This window comes from Falco peregrinus, chromosome 7, assembly GCF_023634155.1.
Source record: "Falco peregrinus isolate bFalPer1 chromosome 7, bFalPer1.pri, whole genome shotgun sequence".
In the NCBI taxonomy this organism is placed as follows: Eukaryota; Metazoa; Chordata; class Aves; order Falconiformes; family Falconidae; genus Falco; species Falco peregrinus.
The window spans coordinates 74,247,883-74,270,152 of NC_073727.1; the positions used below are offsets into that span (position 1 = coordinate 74,247,883).

At 40.5% G+C, this 22,270-nt stretch overlaps 1 protein-coding gene across 1 annotated transcript; it reads right to left on the minus strand.

Moving 5' to 3' along the window:
* Nucleotides 1–453: 453 nt before the first annotated feature.
* Nucleotides 454–20,860, minus strand: RAB23 (RAB23, member RAS oncogene family). Its single transcript, XM_055810605.1, has 7 exons — nucleotides 20,699–20,860; nucleotides 16,028–16,229; nucleotides 15,101–15,186; nucleotides 9,359–9,515; nucleotides 7,762–7,844; nucleotides 6,376–6,468; nucleotides 454–5,512 (listed from the first exon to the last, which is right to left on the minus strand). Exons 2-7 carry the CDS (start codon nucleotides 16,180–16,182, stop codon nucleotides 5,373–5,375), a joined length of 714 nt encoding a protein of 237 aa, XP_055666580.1. The 5' UTR covers nucleotides 16,183–16,229; nucleotides 20,699–20,860; the 3' UTR covers nucleotides 454–5,372.
* Nucleotides 20,861–22,270: the final 1,410 nt, after the last annotated feature.

The window sequence follows — 22,270 nt, forward strand, 5'->3', positions numbered from 1 at the left end:
CTGAGATACCTGAGTAAAAAGGTAGACCCAGATGCTGGCTTGTGTTTTCCTAAAAAAGGACGAAAACCAAACCAAACAAAACCCCCAACTAATCATGCACTATTTACTTATTTCTTTTCAGAAAATTGCGTCAGGCATCTGTGATGCATTAGTAGTATTTAATGCCACTTTCAATGTCTACACCCATTCACTTCAACCTTGTCGCTGTATTAGCCAGACCAATCACGAAAACCAAAATGACCGTAAGGAGCAGGACAGAATCCATGTTTTGTATTATCTGAACTCCGTGGTGAAGAAATCGGAGGCGAGAGCTCAGAAACAGCATTTCTGTTGGCTTGGGGTACCCTCAAAGGAACAAGTGTGGGCGTCCAACGTGCTGCCTTGGATTCCGACTTGGCACCACAGACTAGTATCAGGCACAAGTTTCTCAAGCAGATTCAGGTTGCACAGCTCCAGGGTTACAGCTATTTTGTGAAATTTAATACAACGACAATTTAACATAACCACAAAAGTAGTGACTTGTATCAGACCAAACAGTAATCAAACAAACACGTTTAAATTGCGTGACACAACTAATGTCACTTTTCAAGAGAACAGCAGAATTAATTTGTCAGGATTTTACAGGAATGGCATACACAGAATATTTAGTTTTAAACATTTATTTTTCCACTTGAGGACTTATGATAAGTTATGTTGACTTTTTTTCTAAAAATATATTACATTTACTTGAGATCACGACTGTGATAAGAACAATTAGGTACATTATCTGATTCAACTGTTCAGATACTCTTACTTGCAAGTTCACGTGTAAGCAATTTATTAGTAACGATGCATCTTTATCTTCACAATGAGAGTGGTATTTCTCCTGATCCACATTAATTTTTACTTTTTTTGACCAACTTTACTCAGTTCCGCTGAACCACTTTTATCTCTGTGACAGAAGAAATAGCACTCACTCCATAAATTATTCATCAGTATTTCCCTACTACTAGAAACCTGAGAATGAGTCTAGTTCCGTACTAGGACTCACCTGTCAGAGCCAGCTCTGAGATGACTCTTTCAAACAGTTCCATGTGAAGTGTTCTGTAAGTTTCTCTTACTCTGTTATAGCACCTTTCATCTTAAATGCAAGCATTGCTGCATTTTTTTCAATTTTGATTACCTGTTTGGATGCCATAGTTAACAGAGTAAATACTTTCTTCTTTCAATACTATTTGAGCATTAAGGAAAAGATACAACTGTTGCTTCCTACAAAAAGATGGCAAGGTAGGTTTGATGAAAGCAAGCTTGTTGGACCGTGCTTGCTCCCTGGTTTATGTAATTAGCATTCGGGGTACTGCAACTTCAACCAAGGGTTGATAATTATCTTTAGAAAAGCAGTAAGGGGCTTAGGGACCATGACCGGAATCCAAGAAGCATGCTTGTTGGTTTGCTGTATGACTGAAATCCCACTAGAGGGTTCTGCAGTGCAAATTATTAATTGTGCTATTAACTAGTAGCTATCAACTTGAACAGATGAATTAACAGGTTCAAAAGTGCATGTTCAGCGAGTATTCTGCATGTACCCCTGCATAACCTCCAGGCAGTACGTGTTCCGCTGCTCAATTCCCTTTAGTATAATGTACATCCACAGAAGTGATGCAAAGAAAAACTACGTGTGATATGCTGTAGCTCAGTGGGAGGGGGAAAGAAAAATTTTACTGAAGCATAAAAAAATTAAACAGGAAATCAGACTGACAGTATGGTAATTCAGGCATTTTGACTAAAAAAGGTTAAGCATTGCCTTAAGACACACTGAAAATAAGAAAGCTCCCAAACTGTCTTAAATGGATTGATTTTTTTTTTTTTTAATTAACCACACAACACACAAGCACAAAAATCTTAGCGTGATCAGTCTTACAACTTGGAGATTTGTTATTTCCAGTTGGAAATACATCCCTAGCATTACCGCTTTGCATCAAGTGATGCCCCACTTACTGGGAGGATACCCATTCACTGAATGGATAGAACAGGGGAGTGGCAGATGCTTTAGTGTCATACTCCTTAGCGAATGCTTATTTCACTAAGGCATTAACAATTACTGAAGTTTCCTGCTAGTGGTAGTATTATCAGGTGAAATCAAAGAATTTTGGCAAGATTCAGATAATACAGCCAACAAGCTATTCAGGAGATAATAACTGATAAAACAGGAGTGCAATTAGCTTAGTCTCACAGAACAACATTTTGTGGCTTGTGATAGGAACATCTGTTGCTCCTGATCCAGAGTGCTGATCTGTCACACAGACGCACAGAGAAGGGCATTGTGATTATCAGCTCTACACCTGCAAGTTTTGGTAACTAAAGCACACGATACTTCAACGAGAACACTTTGAGTGGAGAATGGGGCAGTGTTTGTAATAAAAGTTATTCACAAAGGACAATATGAGTGCTTAACGTTTAGGCAAGTCTCTCCATCCAAAAGAAAAATTACTCTCGCTGAAGAGCAATGTGCATACCTAAGGATTCCTGCAATATGCAAGTCATCTGGTTTATATCTACACACTAACCCCAGTAGGATAAAAAATAAATTTTCAAGCAACGTACGTGCAGAGCACTCTCCAGAAAAATGCTAATTTGGACAATCTCCACCTCAGTCACACTGGAGAACAAGCACTGCAAAGTCACAACAAAGAGAAAGCAACTTTAGTTTTAAGATGGGAATGAAATGAAAACTCACTGTTACCCAATGCTGCAAATATATATTCCTACATGAAAGTACGTATACTAAATTTCAACATAGCCTAAATTCAGCAAGTCTGTCAAGTCTCCACCTATGAAAATTTCTACTGAGTTTTCAGTCCTTAAACCAGTGGTTTATAATGACAGACCTTAAATGCAAACGGCTTACGCAATAGTACGTCTACGGCAGGGGTCCTCAAACCTTTTAAGCAGGGGGCCGGCGCGCAGATGAAGTAGCAGGCAGTCATCTGCGGCTGCTTGGTTTCCCCCCCACAACCCCCAGCGGGGGGGGGGGGGGGGGCGTTGTGTAAATACCGGGGGCCGGATTGAGGACCCTGGGGGGCCGTATCCAGCCTGCGGGCTGTAGTTTGAGGACCCCTGGTCTACGGTATAACATGTCATAGTACGAATGGTCATTACAGGTAATAAAGACATTTTTCAGTACTCTGTACAAAGTCAAACAAGGCAAAAAAGATGTTTCAGACACTTTGTGGTTTTGTTTCCTTTTGAAGAAAAAAAGAATAAAAAAAATGTGAAACTGGCAGACAGACAACGAAATGTAAGAGTTTCCATATTAAAAACAGTTATCAAAATTCTTCATGCATACACTCTATTCCACATCCTGAATTTGTAAGGTGGCCCCATGATGTACAGTCATAAGTCTTATCCTAAGTACCTTACTACTTAAATTGCTAAGACAGATAGGACTTGACTCCATCTTTACATACATACAGTGATTAAATGCACTAGTTAAAAAATAAAGGCCTTTATCCAAGAGAAAATATAGGAAACATTACGGTGAAGAACACAGTTTTGCTGCACTAGCGAAGGGGACTCAGTGCCTTGAAGGCTGCCTTCTTGCCAGCAACAGGAGATGCTTTAACAGTTTGTCAAGGAAACAACGGTACTTGGTAGAAAGTCTAACATAGTAAACATGTAATACAGAGTTCAGCGATCTTTAGTGTTTGTGCATAACTTGCCACCCACTTCTCTCCCTGCAAACTGGGGGGGGGGGGGGGGGGGGGGGGGGGCGAGGGGAAGAGTACATTTCAGTTTTCATACTCACTGACTTAGAAACGAAGTCAAGCTTCCTACATGGATTCACACAGTGAAAAGTCCTTCCTCCAAAAATATACAGGATCACTCAACTCATTTTCATTTTCATACACCATTTAAAAAACTATTAAAACTTTGAATTTTTTCAAGCAGCATATTTTGCATTTGTCAACCGCAGGTTTGTTGTAGAAATCCTAGAAAGTTAAAATTATATCATACCGTACAAAACCATGTAAACAAAATGGGTATTTTTTTAAAAGGCATGCATGCTCTTGTAGAGGATTAAAAAGTGTTTATTTTTGGTAAATAAAAAGATATCATGCTCAGCATTTTTAAAAGCACCTTAGTGATTTAGGAGCCTAAGCCCACACAACTTCAATTTAGATTTGGTCTCCTAAACATCTAAATCAATTCTGTAAAATTACTTGAGCACTTTGACAAAATTTTGCCACGTCTCAGGTCTTGCAGAATTAAGATCTTCTGTGACCAGCAGCTAACTTTGAATCTTGAGACAATATTCAAGAATGTCCCATTAACGTAATTCACCCATCAGCTGCATTTTTTGGATCCTTCATAACTCAGTTTATAGAACCTATTAAAAATTTTGCCAGAGATTAATATTTTGTGACACCACTTTGCAAGTTCCTTTTTCATAGACAACACAGGATACAACAATCAAATTTGAACAGGAATATGATTATACTATTTGTTCCTTCTGAATAGCTATTAGTGTGAAAGACACTGTTACTTGTTCGATCTGTTAAGACTGAGAAAAACAAACTTACAAAAACTTCTGTAGCACATCATTACGTAAAAAGAAGGAGCATTTTTGGCACCATACATTTTTAAACCTAAACTTTTAGGCCCAAAGTATAGCAAGTTAAGCAGACACAGTGGCAGCTGGGAAAGCCTCACCTGAAATGCAACATTGTTAACGGAAATTTTTTTTTTTTTTGGAAGATGCTATTTTGTGATCATTAGCATTGATCTCCAAGTAACATATCACTGGAATTTAGCCTAAATATTCATACCAAACGTTTACATATATACCTTAGCACTCATATATATAATACAAGTATATTGCACTGACAGAACTGCCAGAATCCACATTAATACGGTCGGGCATAAAAGGTAGTCTCTTCTTTTCACTCTTCATTTATCTTAAGTTTCCTCACTAACCAATTCTAACATTTTCCTTGAAATGTAGTTGCAAGGTTGCTACTTTACCTTGGGCCATAGTGTTATGGTCTGTACCTATATTTGGAAGTATTATCCTTACATTAAATGTGCTTTGCAAATCAGAAATACCTAGTTCATAGCTCTGTAAATAATTCCTTGAAAAAGGAGAAGCTTGCCTAATTTTTACAAAGTGCACAGGGCAGCCACGGTTCTGTTTTGCCACCAGGTGTCTCACACTACACACCAAAACCCACTGCATCAGCAAGTTTATATAAATCCATCCTCTAACAGGGATCCCACAGGCACAAGTTTTGCTAAAGCACTGGTGAAAATACCTCTACAGCTGGCTTTATTCTGCATTCAATTGCACAACTTCATCCAATTCACTGGGTTGCTTTTTTCCCCCTCTGACAAGTGGTCTAAGGTATGCTGCAGTTGCTAAAAGGGCTTCTGTTTTTCTTGGTCCTCTGTTTGTTCGGTCTAAGGTTGATGACATCTCCACCATTAAGAGTGCTAGAATTTTGGTTGGAGTGACTTCCACCAGCTGTATTAAAAACACCTACAGAATTTAAAGACAAGAAAAGTATTTATATTTCTTTACTTCCTGCAGTAATACATTAACACTTATGCCTTAGTAAGTGTTGCTTCTTAACAATGCACCTCAAATGCATACTCTAGTATTTTAAAGTTTTTAAAGGCTTTATGTATTTTTGGGTCAGTTTTGCAGCTAAATTTGAAGTAGAGCCAGCTGGAATTGCTAGCCAGGCAATAGTTAAAGCTGGCGTACATCTATGTAATTGAAGGGCAACATATGCACTCATCTGTGTATACGCATGCTACTAATTGCATGGTGAACAGGGTTATGGTTAATTGAGTAATATAATAAAAGAAAAACATGACAACTTTGAAGTTAGAAACTTTGCTGAGATAAAGGTAAGGAAAAAGCCTGAATAAAAAGGGAGTGCTTTAAGGAAAACAAATGAACTGACTCAGAAATGCTTTAAAGAAGTTCAGTGTTCCCTTACAAAAGGCAGTTTACAAAGACCTTCTGATTACATGCCAGATTCTTTCACCGTGAGTCTCTTGTAAATCTGTACATCTGTACCAAGACGAGTAACACTAATTACTTTAAAAGAACCCAACAAGCATACTTTCTTAAGTCCTTACACAATGTTTGTTTAAACAAATTTAATAAAAGGGCACTTGCCAAACATTAGCTAGACACTTCAGTACATCAGTTTGACAGTCTTGTAACTGTAGAGTCACAAAGTTATTTCACAGAAGAAGACAATATCCTAAGACAGGAAGGTAATAATTAGACCCTGATTCACCTTGTACTAACTCCATAAGGAAACAGATGAAACCATAAGCTTTGATGGCACAAAATACTGGTTCTGGGTTTTTTTATTACAGTATACATACCAATCTTGTTACTGCTTGTATGTACTGGTTCTGGATCTTCAGCTGTTTGTTGCTTGAGCCTTTGAAGATATTTATCAGCCAAATACTTAAAAACTGAAACGTTAAAAAGAAAAAAAGTACATCAGAGTATGCTTAAAAATAATCTCCATATCAATAATAGTACCTTTGTATCAAAATTTTGACAAAAGTGCATTTGATGCCACAGATTTAACACGATCTAGTAAGTGATTATCTCCCGGTAGGCCTGTGTACCCAAGCAGAATCCAGATCAGTCCAGCATCTACCCAGGTCTTACAGTCTGCAGTACTGAAGTCTTGCACAGCAGACAGAAACATCTCAAAACTCCTATAATAAAGCTGGCACATACATATTGCCAAACATTCCAATTCAATTCAAACTTGGAACTTTTTAACGTTATATAGGAATTTTACCTTTTTTTTTTTTTTTTTTTGCAAGAAGCCTTAGAATAATAGCAGGCACGTAAAGTAAGTCTGTTAATAAAAACTTGGCAGCAACATTTTTCTAGTTAACTAATGCTACCTTCCTTTATATTGGAGTGTGTAAAGTCTACCTAGGATTCTGAAAAAATATACAACTACAGGAGAATTTTCAGAGCCTGTATATCTTGTTATTTAAATTTGAAATTAATATGAAGTTGATACAGAAACCTTTTACATTTTCTCTTGCAGTTTTTTTTCTTAAGGCAAATGATGTTAACAGAGAAGAAACAATTAGTTTACTAGTAAGTTTGTCTGATTAAACAAAAAAACAAGTTACCAGATAGTATAGTTCACAAATATTCATACCCATCCCGCAAAAGATAGCGACTGAATTTTATAACAGAAATTAAATATATACATTAAAAAGTGATGCTTAGGAGTTAGCCAAATACCACCAGTAGACAAAAGGCTGCGAGAGATCCAATCTTTAACACAACTTTAACAATCTTAAATACAACTAAACTATGAGATAATTGCTTGTATCAATTATTTATTAAGTATTATCAATTACAAAATAATTCAACAACAAAAAAATAGTTCAACAATTTGTATATTGTAATAATTGAACTTCTACATATATTTGTTTTAAAAGCTCAGTGCTTACTGACAGTCATTAGGACTAAGCAGTTTTAACACACTGGCACTTCTAAATACTGAAGCTGTGCACTGTTTCTGGCAGAACAAGGAAATACATCCACAAAGAAGCAGGCCTAACACACTGGTATCAAATAATTCTAGCCATCTCTGAAGTGTGCAGCTCAGGATAAAAAGGACTGCCAACGGCACGCAACAACATGGGAAGTAACAGCTCAGCTCCAAGCTAGAGCGTGGTACAGTGCTACAGAGCCCAGGGCAGGACAGCCACCCGCGCTGCTGAATCTCATACCTTCAGTTACGTTCAGGTCTTCCTTCACGGATGCTCGGTAGAACCTTAACTTCAGCTTTTTTGCCAGTGCTTCTGCCTCTTCGCTGCACAACAGAAAACAACTTTGTAAATACTAATCTGTATCATCTGTCAGCTTTCATCCTTATAGACAAAATGCTTCATCCTAAGTTAAACATGGCAAGGTGGGTTAAGAAACTCTGACAGTCAAAAAATACCTGACACTTATGTTTTTACAATATTTCTACTATAAAAAGAAGGTATTTTTACATGCAGGTTCTTTATGACAAGAAGTAATTGCATTTCAGTATTTATTGACTTAACTAAAATTTCCCAAGGGTTTGAAGACAGATGTCAGTGCAACCAAAAGGAAGGAGGCTGTTAATAACGGCAATAAACTCAGAACAATTACCACTGCAGTCAAAACAACAACAACAACAAAGTAATCCTTAAGTATATTTTCATAAAGCAGTAGACTCTGCAATCAGGTGAGTGCAGAGATGAAATCAAGATTTACTTTTTTCTGTGAAGTGAAAGGTAACTTGTGCTAAATTTTAAGGAAACTGGAAAATTTCACCAAGGGAAATCATGCCATCAGAAAGATGATGTTACTGAGGCAGAGTATTCTGAGAACAAAACCTAAGTGACATACCATGAATAAAGGAGGAGTTCAAATGCAATTTTGCTTTTCCTTTGAAAAATCCTCAGTATTCTTTGCAGAGGGAGCAGAAGCTGATTTATGCCATCAATGATAGCAAGCATAGAACAAAGAAAGCCAGTGCAGGAAACAACAGAAAGAAGAAATAATCTACATGTCTCTGGAACATGGTATAAATAAAGAAGCGGAGAATGATCGACTCCATCATGCAATATTTTCTACATGATATGCTGTGGCAAACAAAAGTTAGCACTTGTTAAGCTGATTTTATGGCAAGAATGAAATTGGTCATATATACAAAGGCAGAACGAAGTGACAGTAAAATCTGTGAAGAAAAATATAGTGAAGAAGGATCAGCACCATGCAGTTTAAGAATATTACCAGATACGGGTTTCTATAGAGTTCTAATGTTTTGACAAAAATGAGCAATAAAACCAGATTAATGAAAAGTGAAGCAAAGAATATTAAGATACTTTTTCAAAAAACCCGTTTAATACTTGGTTATCATTTCAGCAAGCATTCACTAGCCAAACTAGCACAGCACAATTAATAGTAATTGTACCTGTAAATTTTAACAGGAGAGAAAATTTAGTTTTATAATTTCCGATTAACAAAAAAAAAACAAAAGAAAAGAGAATCACAGCACACCACAAGAAAACTCTTCATGTTATTCCTCTGGTTTTTTGTCTGACACTTCAGAAGAAGGCATGAAGCGAAGAGAAAACTCTTAGTTTTGCAAGCACATCTGCCCAAGTAACTACACTCATGCAGCAATACCCATCACCTGCATTTCTAGGGCATGTTTTGATGCAGGGCATAGGTTTGACAACCTAGATATCGTAAGTCTTCACCAGAAACTCCCATGGACTCTGGGTTTTTTTAAAATGTGTGCATACAGCAGCCATGTATTGTTCTTTAAAAACAGTAAGATAAAACTCCTACTTCTTTATGCAAGAGTCATCAAGAAGATCAATCTTATTCTGCACAAGAACTGTGGGAATGTCTCCAACTTCAGTCACAACTTTTTCCTTCCAGGTAGGGATTGCTTTGAAGGACTCTCTATCAGTTGTAGAAAACACAAGAACACAAGCCTGGGCTCCTAAAAATACACAAATCAATTACAAATACAAATAAATATAAATCAACCAACAAAGACTAAAAAAAAAATAAAATCATCATCTATAATGTATTTCAAATACCAGGGATTTTTCACATTTTTCCCATAAAAGTGTGCTTTTACCACCAGCTAGTGTCAAACCAATGGTCATAAATTCCCCAAATGAAAACAGACTGATGATTATTTTGACGTTATACCCATTCTTCATGATGGCTCTAGGTCTGTTATCTTTCAAGCTATTTCCACCATGGTGCATGTATGTCGGGGAAAGGAACAGGAGGGGGTATGGAAAAGCTGAAAAAAAGGAAAAGGAGGTTTGTTTATTGCTCATTGTTTTCCAGACAGCTTAATGGAGGCCAGAAGCACACTTTACATTATCCTTTGTGCTACAGTAATCTGGAATTTGAGAACCAGAAAACTTTAAAAGTTTTCAGAGGAAATTATAATTATTCCAAGTAAATTGTTTAGTAGCCTTTTGGAGAAACTAAGTGGATTTCTATTTCTTACCAATTCTATCACAGCGCTATGACAAATTATACAAAATGTTTTGTACCAATTTTTTTTACGGTTTGTAACAGCCTTGACAATAGTTAAACCCCATGGATACTGAGAAAGTACCTCCACAGCTGAAATATTAGTAAGTTTTCTTTTGACTATCTAGTAGCCCTTTGTCATCCTCAAAAAATACTTTTCCTTGCACATAAACACATGAAGAAACACTTCATTATTTATATGTCTTTAATATATTTGCTATTTAGTAATACAGTGTAAAAGGAATAGATAGCTAGTATCTTTGAGACTCTAACCTTGTGGTGAATATCACAAACTAATTACACATAGCATAAAAAATTATTTCATCAGTATGAATTTTCTTTTTTCTGTGAGTTTCACCAAGTATCCCACATTCCTGTATTTCGTTTCTCTTTCTTTGACACAAAGCACTTGAGTTATTTTGTTAGGTTTCCTTTTATTTAGCTTTTCAAAGCCAAGTTCAGTCTACATTTACAGAAGTTTTCCTATGCTCTTCAACATTCTTTCACATGCCATTAAGACCCTTCTGGTATAGTTTTGTACAAAACAGTAAGAACTGCCCTCAATTTCAAATCAAGCTCTACTAACAAAACAGTAGCAACGCAGTCTTCCATAATTTTCCCTATTATCTCTGTTCTAAAATTTTGTTTGTTTTCCTTAATGTCCACACTATACTGTAATGTGTGCAATTATTCTGATATAATTCCACTTAGAATCCTGAGATATGTGTAAAATTAATTACTCTTTCCAAAGCAGGTTAGTTTGCATTTGTCAATGCTGAATGTAACCTATCATCTTGCAAACTAGCTTAATACAGCCTCTCAGGTTCTTTGCTTTACTGGAGATGAGAATATTTATTAAAAGACTCTTACCATCTGTAAATGTCACCTTATTCAGTTCTAAGACTAAGAAACCCAATGTGAAGTTTCCATCCTAAGATACTTTCACTTCATCTCTCTCCTTCCATCCATTACTTCTGAATGTTAAAACATGGAGATAACTTGGTAATATTAAGTTTAGAGGGAAAAGTCCTAGCATGTGGTAGGTCAAAAGTGGGTGACTTACAACATCAGACCTCCTTCATTACAGTACATGTAGCATGCTGTCGACAGGGACAGTAAAAATAACTCAGCTTGGCCATATTACGTTTTAAAGATAATTATGATAGGCTCTGATCAGCAATCAGATTGAAGTATTTTTGGGGACCTTCAAGATTCTGATATTTACAGGTTCTTACTGGGAAGTTAACAAACAACAGTAAAAGAAAGTGTCATCAACAATGACAAATTCTATACACTTACATAATGGTGTATTTCCAAACATCTGTTGAAGGTTTTGATCACTGGATTGTATGGAATTTCAAAATTTACTAATCGAGTAACCCTGCAAAATGCTTATTTAAGAAGAGAAGAACAAATGGGAGTATTCTTCTCAAAAAGTATCAATTGGGATCTTTCTGGAAGTATGCTTCAGTATAGTGCAGAAGTTAGTATGGCAATAAAGTTCAACAAAAGATGCTGCAGGGCTGAGATCTTAATAGGTAAATACTTTTCATCTTCTAAGAATATTGCTAAATACTCAATATTTCTATTAAGAACATAAACAAGTTTAATAAATTATAATGTTTATGTAGGAGTTCTAAGGGGGGGGGGGGAAAGGACAAAACCCAGGATTTAGGCATGTAAACACCTTTCTGTGTGCAATGACTGACAGTATTCAAGAGTCAATAACATCATTATCTCACTCATGCACTGCAAATGTAGTCATACACACCTCTGTCATACAACAGATGGTGTATGACAACCAACACCAGCAGCAAAGTCACAGGATAGTGTCAGACACGAGCTTAACAGCTAAAACCAGAATGTTCTTGGTGAATATTTTAAATCAAAGCATTTTGTAAAAAGTTCAATAAATAAATAAATAAATAAACCCCATAAAATATATTTGGATGAATAAATAGGAAATATTGATTTTTAAAAGTAATTAATTAAATAAATTTCATAAAGCTACTTTAAAGTATTGAAGAAAAGGACACTGGATTTTTTGTGTGCAATTACTGCTTTGATTACCCCCATATCTTTATTTTAAAAAGATTCCAGTTGGCTGCAGAATCACTGATACAATATTCATACCTGGACTAGTTCAGAAAATAATTAAGAGAGTAGCGCTAGCATCTACTTGATTCAAGTAGAGCATGAGCTTGTCAGCTGAGTTCTCAAAGATTCTCAGCAGACCAAACCACCCTCACAGACTCCATAACCACTTGTGGCTTTTCCCCTTTCATATCAACACAAAGCCTATGTCATAGAAACTGTGTGTCAAAGAAATTCCTTTCCATGAGTGGGCTCACACAGGGCTTTATACCTGGCACCTAATGATTCCACTCTTCCGTTCTTTGCCTCAGCTTTTCCAGGCTATGACAGAAAACACAAGTTCACTATAAAACTGAAGGGGGCTTGTTCAACCTTACACTGAGATCAAAACCCAAGGTTGATGATATCATCATCCAGAAGTTTTGTGGACTGTTGGTGTTCTAACTGCTGTGGATCCTGGCTGTATTTAACAGGCTTAGCACTGTTTAAGGTCTCACTAGCAGCATCCAAATGAGGGCTGCCTTCTTCCAAACCGGACCAGGACAGTCTTGCAGCCCTCCCATTATCATAGTTCCTACGGCCAAAAGTGATTGGTAAGTGCAAGCTAGAGCAATGCCATGAAGGCCTGAGAAATACAAAGTCTAATTATTGTGCAACAAAAATAAGATCCTGAAAATTTGACTAATCAGCAGCTGAATAACAGACTAATGAGCAAGATACCTGTTTTCCATCAAAAACCTAACAAAGGTCTACCCAAATACCAGTGGTAGCAGATGGAAGAGATACATGCATGAAGAAGTGATCAAATACTGCCTTGAGAAACATCTCTAACATGGACAGAAGACATGGTGCTGCTAATGACAGCCACTTGTGTATGTGCTTAGCATATGAATGAACTACCTAGCCAATTAGAAAACGTGTGGCTTCCATAGCACTGAAACTGGTAAGAAGATGCATGATACAATATAATTATATTTTATATAATTATATTTTAAAATTATTAAATACATACTGAGCTTCCTTCAACTCTTTGAATTTAGGCTGCTGGACTCCTCACGTTGTGTGACCGTGGGCATGCAGCTACACCAGCTGCACATATTTGCCTGTACATAGAAAACCACATGACAAATCCACTGTCAGCTCCAATTTTGTTTCTCTGCAAGGCTGAAAAATTTCATCCCTGGACAAGAAGGGCTCAGAAACAGGCTTTGAAGCATTCATTGTGATGAGCAGCTGATCCCAGAACTAACGATACATAATATTCCAGGAGAGTACGTAAGCCCTAGTGTAATGATAGTGGGACAGTGATGTGTGGGAATGGCAGACCTTACAAGTAACAGCCAGCGTCTATCTTACCAACCTTAAGGGGCATCCTCCCCTTCTCAGCAGTAATTGGCAATTAAATGCTTGCATGTTGTAAGCTTGACCTTTTGCTTCTATAATATTGTGCTTGCAGACCTGATGCTAAACCAAAATTTCATTCCAGGCTCTTACAACTTCCCTTGTCCTTCATGAGTCAAGGTCTAGTGCAGAACAGTCACTGTATCTAGTAGCTTGAACCTGTTAATACATCCATCACGTTATCTACAACACCTGTCCACAGGATGACTGCGTCCTACTTCACAGCAGCCTCTTCAGTATAAAGATCTTGGAGGCAGAGATCTAACTGCACTACGCTAGGCACAAGTCACGAGCATCTCAAGGTATGCATGCAGGCTTTTTTTGGTTTTTCCTTTTAAACCACCAGGTTGCCTGCGGTAAGTGAGGCCAGTAAGTGTACTTTTAAGTTCTTCTGAAGATTCCACATATAACATATCAGTCACAGGAATTTGGAGAAAAAGTCTTTGGCTTGAAACAACTGCGGAGAGCAATGCACACAAGAGAACTGAAGGCCAGGAGAATAAAAAGGATGCTTCAAGGGAATCGAGTACCGCCTTCTAAAATTCTTATTTTACAGCTGACAAGTTAACTAACAGAATGATCTATGTCCACATGAGGATAAAAATAAATGAGAAAAGAAAGATTTTTCTCTGAAGAAACTGTAATTGTCAATTATGAGCAACTGGAAACATTACCAAAAAAGCCCTATTAGTTGACAAAACAATCATGAAATATATGTATAAAGGTCAGAGGACTATACTATCCTGTAACACCATGGCATAACTATTATTTTATCTCTAAATGAGGTCATTTTATACTATAGCAATATATTTTCCCAGCCATCAGGTAATTAGCTGGGCAAGAACTGAATCATGGAATCTTTGCCAAGTCATTCATATCCCTCACATTAAAAAAATAAAAAGGAAAGATTTTCACAACTACTGTTAAATTATATGCAAAGAAAGCTAAGTATGCAGTTTGTTAACTGGCAAAATAAACTGCCTTTATATGACTGAATAATACCATTTCTATTTTAAGAAGTAAATATACTTTCCTTATTACTCTATTGTGCTCAAGTGTTCAAGGTAGCCTCTACTAGCAAGAGAACCGTTGTGTCTAGTAAACTATCTTTCTAGGATCACCGGTGGATTTTTTTTCCCCTTGGACAAATTTCTAAGTGCATCAGCCATAGTTTTTGGGACATTTACAAATACATATCTTAAAGAAGTAATAAAACACTTTTAGAGGGAAAATATAGATTTGCCTTTGACTGTTTAAATAGCTACTTTCTGTCCAGTTCCTGTGCAGATATTTGTCTCATTCTGTTCTAAGTTTTTTAAAGGGTACTACTGAACATTCTGCATAAAGTGGCACTTCATTAAGGCAAGGATCTTGCATGAAGGGGAAAAATATTTAAGAACTGAAAAAGGCAAACTAAACACGCTTTGCATACACATGTGGTAACTAAAATTCTTAATACAAAGACAGGAAAATATTTGAGAGCTGTGCAGACCAAAAAAACAACAACTAACTACCAAATAACAAACATGGCATTTTCACCTCTATAGTAGGCCTTAGTTATGGCATCAAATTCTTCTTGACCTGCAGTGTCCCATAACATTAGCCTGACATCTTCATCATTAACTCTGAAATAAACAATACAGTTTTATAATCAATACAATGAACAAGAGCAATTCAAAATGACTGACATGGAAGTACTTCCATGTCTACAATATAAGAGTAATCCATGTCAAATTTAACTTGATTTAAATATAATGAAACTTAATAACAGTTCACCTCCGTAACATACTATGGCAATAGTGCCTCAATTACATTACATGCTCTTTACTGAAAACCTGTATTGCATTTTCATCTTCCTTTCCTCCTCTTCCTCTACATTTCCCTCTACAAGGAAAAATAATATACACATCCAAACAAAACTTAAGATGGCCAAATAACAGTCCTCTTGACTTTTTAATTATCTTACAAAATGTATAGAATTTTCTTACTTCTCTTTACCACAGTATTTTCCATTTTAACAAAGAAAATTGGGTATTATCTGGTTATATTACGTGAAGAGACTAAATCTATAGCATATTTAATTGTTTTTTCCATGGTCATTTTTATTTCTATTGTCTAATAAATGTGTGTAATGGGTTTACTGTAAGCACTTATACTTCTTCCACAAGAAATTACAAAAAAAAAAAAATAATCAAAACCAAACAACAGGTGGTAGAAGACAAAGGAAACTTGTCAAAAAGCTTAGAATGACAGAGGTTCCAAATTTTATTTAGAATTCTAAATCCTGACTGGAAAAGAGTGATATAATTTTAGCCCACAGTGCAGGACAGAAAATGATTCCCTTTACTGTGCTTCAAAAAGAGCAGGCCTTGTCTTCCAAGCCTTTGTAAATCTTAGCATTACAACAGAACAAAGAAATAAAGGGAAAGGTAAAAATCAATAGTATGGCATCTGTTTAATACATACTGGATTTGTCTTTCCAGGAAATCTACACCAATAGTTTTCTTGTAGTCTTTTGTAAAAATCCCCTTGCAATATCGCTGAATCATACTGGACTTCCCAACAGCTCCATTTCCTACTACTACCACCTTAATGGCCACTTCCATATCTTCTTCCAACATCTTTGTGTCTCAGATGACTCTCTGGCTTATTCAGGAAACTATTGATCCTGTAAACAAAGTAAATGCCTATGTTCATAAAACCAACGTGAGTAGCAAGCAAGAGGAAAGATGATCACACACATTAGGATACACACAGGTAGTAAAATTTCCTTCCAGTTCTGCCACTTACTGTTTAAATGACCTCTGGCAAGTTATTTAAGTAGTCTGTACTTTGATTTGACACTTATTAATTGGAAATTAATATAACTGTTCACGAAAAATATCCTTCTACTGTACAAATGTATTGTCATATTCTGATTAAGCTCCTGATGCTCCACTGCTAACGCGTACAAGGAGCTCAACTGATCAACCTAGCATGTATCATGAGTCAAAGTACAGCAACTTCTAACCTCAGCCACTGTTCTCTTACACCCAGTCACCTAGCACCAATACTGGTGCTTTGAAGACATAAACCTACATCATTCTGTGATTACACCCCTTACTCCAGTTCTTACAAATTTGTCTACATTTGTCTTTCTGAGGAAGTCAATAAAAATCATAATCAAATTTGTGTGCGCTCCTCTTCATCTAATTTTTGGCATGTGAATCAAAACACTAAACGTATACATATTACTGGGTAATTCTGAAGGTATTTTCCAAAGGCTTTTTTTTTCAAATAAGAAATGGAATAATCCAACTGTCTTAAAGTATTTTTTTGGATGCTCAAACTTTTAGATAATTTATCTTATCAACACTCAATATGCAAGTTATATACATTTTAAAAGTCCATATCATAAGTATATTAGGTGTGACCATAATGTCCCATCACACGGCTACTGCAGGGGAGCCACCTAATTTCTCTCTGATTTAGTTTTTCCCACATACACTGTACAGTAAGTAGAGAAGAAGCCAAGCGGCTGCAGTCACAGAGTTCAGAGCACAAGCTCTTATAGTGGATAGAGATTTTTACATAAACTAGAATTCCAATGTGCAAAAATGGAAAACAATTTATTTGGCTTACTGCAAAGATATTTCATTCAAGTTTTGGTGTTTTGTTTTTGGTTTGGTTTTTTGTTTGTTGTTTTTTTTTAATGAGGAAGAAAGGGATGCATACATAATCATACAACTATAGAATCATTTAGGTTTGAAAAGACCTTTAAGATCTTTGAGTCCAACCATTAACCTAGCACTGCTTAGCCCATCACTAAACCATGTCCCCAGGCGCCACACCTACACGTCTTTCAAATACCTCCAGGGATGGTGACTCAACCACTTCCACCGGCAGCCTTTCCAATGTTTGACCACCCTTTCTGTGAAGAAATTTTTCCCCATATCCAATCTAAACCTCCTCTGGCACAACATGAGGCCATTTCCTCTTGTCCTATTGCTTGTTCCTTGGGAGAAGAGACTGACACCCACCTTGCTACAGCCTCCTTTCAGGTAATTTGAAGAGAGCAATAAGGTTCCCCCTGAGCCTCCTTTTCTCCAGGCTAAAAGACCCCAGCTCCCTCATCAGATGTTCTCCAGACCCTTCACCAGCATCGCTGCCCTTCTTTGGACACACTCCAGCACCTCAATGTCTTTCTTGTAGTGAGGGGCCCAAACCAGTATTTGAGGTGCAGCCTCACCAGTGATGAGTACAGAGGGATGCTCACTTTCCCTGTCCTGCTGGCCATGCTGTTTCTGATACCAGCCAGGATGCTCTTAGCCACCTTGGCCACCTGGGCACACTGCTGGCTCATATCAGCCAGCTGATGACCAGCACCCCCCGGTCCTTTCCCACCAGGCACTTTTCCATGTGCTTTTCCCCAGGCCTGTAGCCTTGTGTGGGGTTGTTGTGACCCAAGTGTAGGACCCAGCACTGAGCCTTGTTGAACCTCATAAAATTGGCCTTGGCCCATCAATCCAGCCCACCCAGATCCCTCTGCAGAGCCTTCCTGCCCTCAAGCAGACCAACACTCCGCTCAAGTTGATGTTGTCTGCAGGTTTACTGAGGGTGTACATGATCCCTTCATCCAGATCCATACAGATCAGGATAATATCCAGACCTTGATGAAGTCCTGTTTACAGGACTGGCCGCAATACAGAGTCCTGGGGAACACCACTTGGGACCAGCCGCCCACTACATTGAATTCTATTCACCCCTATTTTACCCAGCAAACAGTACACCCGTCTAAGCCACAAGCAGCCAGGTTCTCCAGGAGAATGCTGTGGGAAACTGTGTCAAAGGCTTTACTGAGCTCCAGGTAGGCAACATCCACAGTCTTTCCCTCATCCACGAAGCCAGGTCACCCTGTCATACAAGGAGATCAGGTTCATCAAGCAGGACTTTCCTTTCATAAACACATGCTGACTGGGCCCCTAGTTGTCCTGTACGAGCTGTGTGATGGCACTCAAGATTATCTGCTCCATAACCTTCGCTGGCACGAGATCAGAATGACTGGCCTGTAGATCCTTGGATCCTCCTTCTGGCCCTTCTTATAGATGGGCATCACATTGGCTAACTGCCACTCAGCTGGGACATCCCTGGTTAGCCAGGACGGCTGATAAATGGATTAAACAAGGCTCAGGGAGCACTTCTACCAGCTCCCTCAGCACCCTTGGGTGGATCCCATCCAGCCCCATGAACCTGCGTGTGTCTAAGTGGTGTAGCAGGTTTCTGACCATTTTGCCTTAGATTATGGGGAATGTTCCCCATCCCTGTCTTCAAGCTCAGAATCGAAAAGTGTAATTTCATCATCACTATGGCCAAAATGGCCTCCAACCACCACACCACCTACAGGCCCTTCGCTGGTCACAAACAGCAGGTCCAGCGGGGCTCTCTCCGGGCTGGCTCCCTCACCAGCTGTGTCAGGAAGCTCTTGCACACACTCCGGGAACTTCCTAGACTGTCTCCTCTCTGCTGTATTGTATTTCCAGCACAGGCCTGGTAAGTTCAAGCCCCCCATGAGAAGAAGGGCTAGCAACTGCGAGGCTTCTTCCAGCTGCTTATAGAATATTTCATCTGCCTCTTCATCCCGGTTGGGTGGTCTGTAACAGACTCCCATCAGGATACCTGCCCCGCTGGCCTTCCTCTTGATCCTTACGCATAAACACTCAACCCTACCATCACCATAATTAAGCTCTAGACAATCAAAACACTCCCCAACATCCAGGGCTACCCCACCACCTCTCCCGCCTTGTCTACCCCTCCTGAGGAGTTTAGAGCCATCCACTGCAGCACCGCAGTTGTGCCAGTCATCCCACCATGCTTCCATGACGGCAACTGTGTCACAGTTTTCCTGCTGCACAACGGCTTCCAGCTCCTCCTGTTTGCTGCCCATGCCGTGTGCACTGGTGTAGGTGCACTTCACTTGGGCTATTGGTCCCGCCACCTTTTGCGAGGGGGGGAGAAGCCCTAATTCCTACGTGACTGTTCTCAGGCGCTTCCATGGATTCTAACATATCACTAACCCTGGTGTCTTTGCTGCTGCATGGATCTGCATCCCCTGCCTCCACTGAGACAGCAGACTGAAGCATCTTGCTGGCACACCATCCCTCAAAACTTACTGTCTCTAGCGAGCCTGGTTTTCTCCCTTTCTCCCTTCAAATCTAGTTTAAAGCCCTTTCAATAAGCCCTGCTAACTCCTGTGCAAGACGCTTTTCCCCCTTTGAGGCAGGAGTACCCCATCTGTTGCCAGCAGGCCTGGTGTTGTGTAGACCAAGCCATGATAAAAAAACCCCAAAATTCTGCCATTGGCACCAGGCTCAGAGCCAGGTATCGATCTGCTGGCTCTTCCTGTTTCCTCCCTCATCATTCCCTGCAACTGGAAGGATAGAGGAGAACATCACTTGCGCTCCTGATCCTTTAACCAGCCATCCCAAGGCCCTGACATCTCTCTTGAGTGCCCACAGACTTCTTGTGGCAGCTTCATCGCTGCCCACCTCACAAAAGCCGTGCCTCCCCTGGGTTCGCTGTGCTGGGGTACCATCACAGCAACACTGCACACCTGCAGATTTCTTCTGAAGAACTAAGTTACCCTCCTTTCAAAGGAGGAAAACACATCTGTTTTAAAGATTGTGCCCATCACCACACACACATCACCCCGCGCTGTAAGGGCTGGGCTACCTGACACCCTCGCTGCAGCTCACCAGGCAGGTAATGTTTCTGGATTGCCTTCGGTTGCATTACACGTTACTATACATATATTTTTATCAGGTATTCGGCACGCACCGCTAAAACTGCCGCTATGTCTGCCCCCAGCAATCCGGATGGCCATTTTAAGCGAGGAACTGCGCTCGGCAGACGGCCGCCCGGTGGTCTCCCCGCACAGGGCTGCCCGCAGCCGCCCCCCGGCCCTGCCCGCGGGACGCCGCCGCCGCGGCCACGCACACGGCGGACGCTCGGCCGGCCGCCCCGGCCCCTTCCCGCGGCTCCGGCCCCTCCGGCGCCCGCCCCGCCGCCTCCCCGGCCCCACTCCCCGCCAGCACCCGCCCGCCCCGGGGCGCGCTCAGCCGCCGCCCCGATTCCCGCCTGCCCGCCCGCGGCTCCTCTCACCAGCCCCTCGCCGGAGCGGGGCGGGCGGCTCTCCCTCAGCGGGCACGGCGGCCGCTCCACCGCAGCGCCGGCGCGGCAGGGAAGGGGGGAAGGAGGGAAGGCGAGAAGGAGGGAAGGCGAGAGGAAACCGCTCGCTGGGGCCGACCCAACCCGGACGCATATCCCGGCTCCCCCGCCCGGAAGCGCCGTCAGGACTGGGGGCGCCGCTCGGGGAGGTGCCTGCCCGCTGCCCCCGCCCCCGAGGCGCCGGCGCCCCCGGTCCGCAAGCGGCGGGTGGGCTGGCGGCTGGCCGGGCGCCCCCCGCGTGGCGTTGGGTTTCGGAGCTGTTGGTCGCCTGAGCGGGGGGAGAAGCCGGGGGAGGTGGCGGATGGGGTCCGCCTGCCCGGCTGCGGGAGGTTTTCGTCCGCGTCCCCGAGGGAAGGTGTGGGCGAGGCTGCGCTCCCCGGGTGCGTTCCTCCCTGCCCGGCGGCCTGTCTGCCTCACCTCGTCAGCCGTGGAAAAAACCTCTGCGTGGCCAGCCGTGGCCTTCCCGCCGGCCATCGCTGCCGGCAGCTGCCGCTCCCGGGGGGGTACCCACGGTTTGAGCAAGGTGCGGTTATGCCAGGTCTCAGCCCGTCACCGTCGCACGTGGTCTGCCAGCTTCCAGACTTTAAATAAAACAGAACACGTTAGGCTTTAGCATAATTGCAGAGATCGTAGTCTTAACGATCTTAAGATGTCCCATTGTGGCTTTTTGTTGTTTTGTTTGGTTTTTAAAGTTAGACTGATAAAAGATGTCCCCTGCCTTAAAATCCCCTTTTTTTTACATATTGCAAAGCACCTCCGGTTGGCTTGGGTGGCTGCTCCCAGTGTCCCCCAGCACTCCTGCTCAGGTACAGCCAAGTAACGCCTGGGTATTACCAAGTCTGTTGCTGAAAACCGAGGTCTCTAGCCCTGTCCCATGCTTCTGAGGCTACATCTTCACTCCAGAGTCAACTGCTGTTGCCTGTGCCTAAATAAATACCTTTTGGATTAGTGCATTTTGCAGCTACATCTCAAAAGAACAGTTAAATTTTACACATAATTTCTATTCTGAAATTTATGCTTTTGTTTTGTTAATGCTGACACTGGCTACTAGTCTCAGGGACTGTCTGATGCCAGGGCCAGAAGGCCTTAGACAGCTTTCTCATTAAGAGAAGTTTGTTACCTGCCTGATACCAAAGTAATTATGTCAGAAACGTTCCTTGTTCGTTGTGGGAGACGTGAGGTACATGGCTGGGATTCATCTCACCTAATACCTATATTGTGAACATTTGTATGGTATGGTTCCCCTTCAGATGGCTGCCAAGTAGCCCAGGTGAAGGCTATGAGATTAAAGGAGACATATCCTAGCCTCGGTGTCCTAATTTAGGCAGTAAGTTGGTGACTGCTTTAAATAATTTTAGTTTTCTGTCCTTTAAATGCAGTATATTGGGTAATGCTTTTGTGAAGTGTAAGGCTAGAACATGCCTCTCATATTCGTGATGTGCAGGTTTTTCTTTGTGAAACGCCAACAATTCAGTAAGGTTAAACTATTCCAGCATGTCTTATGGG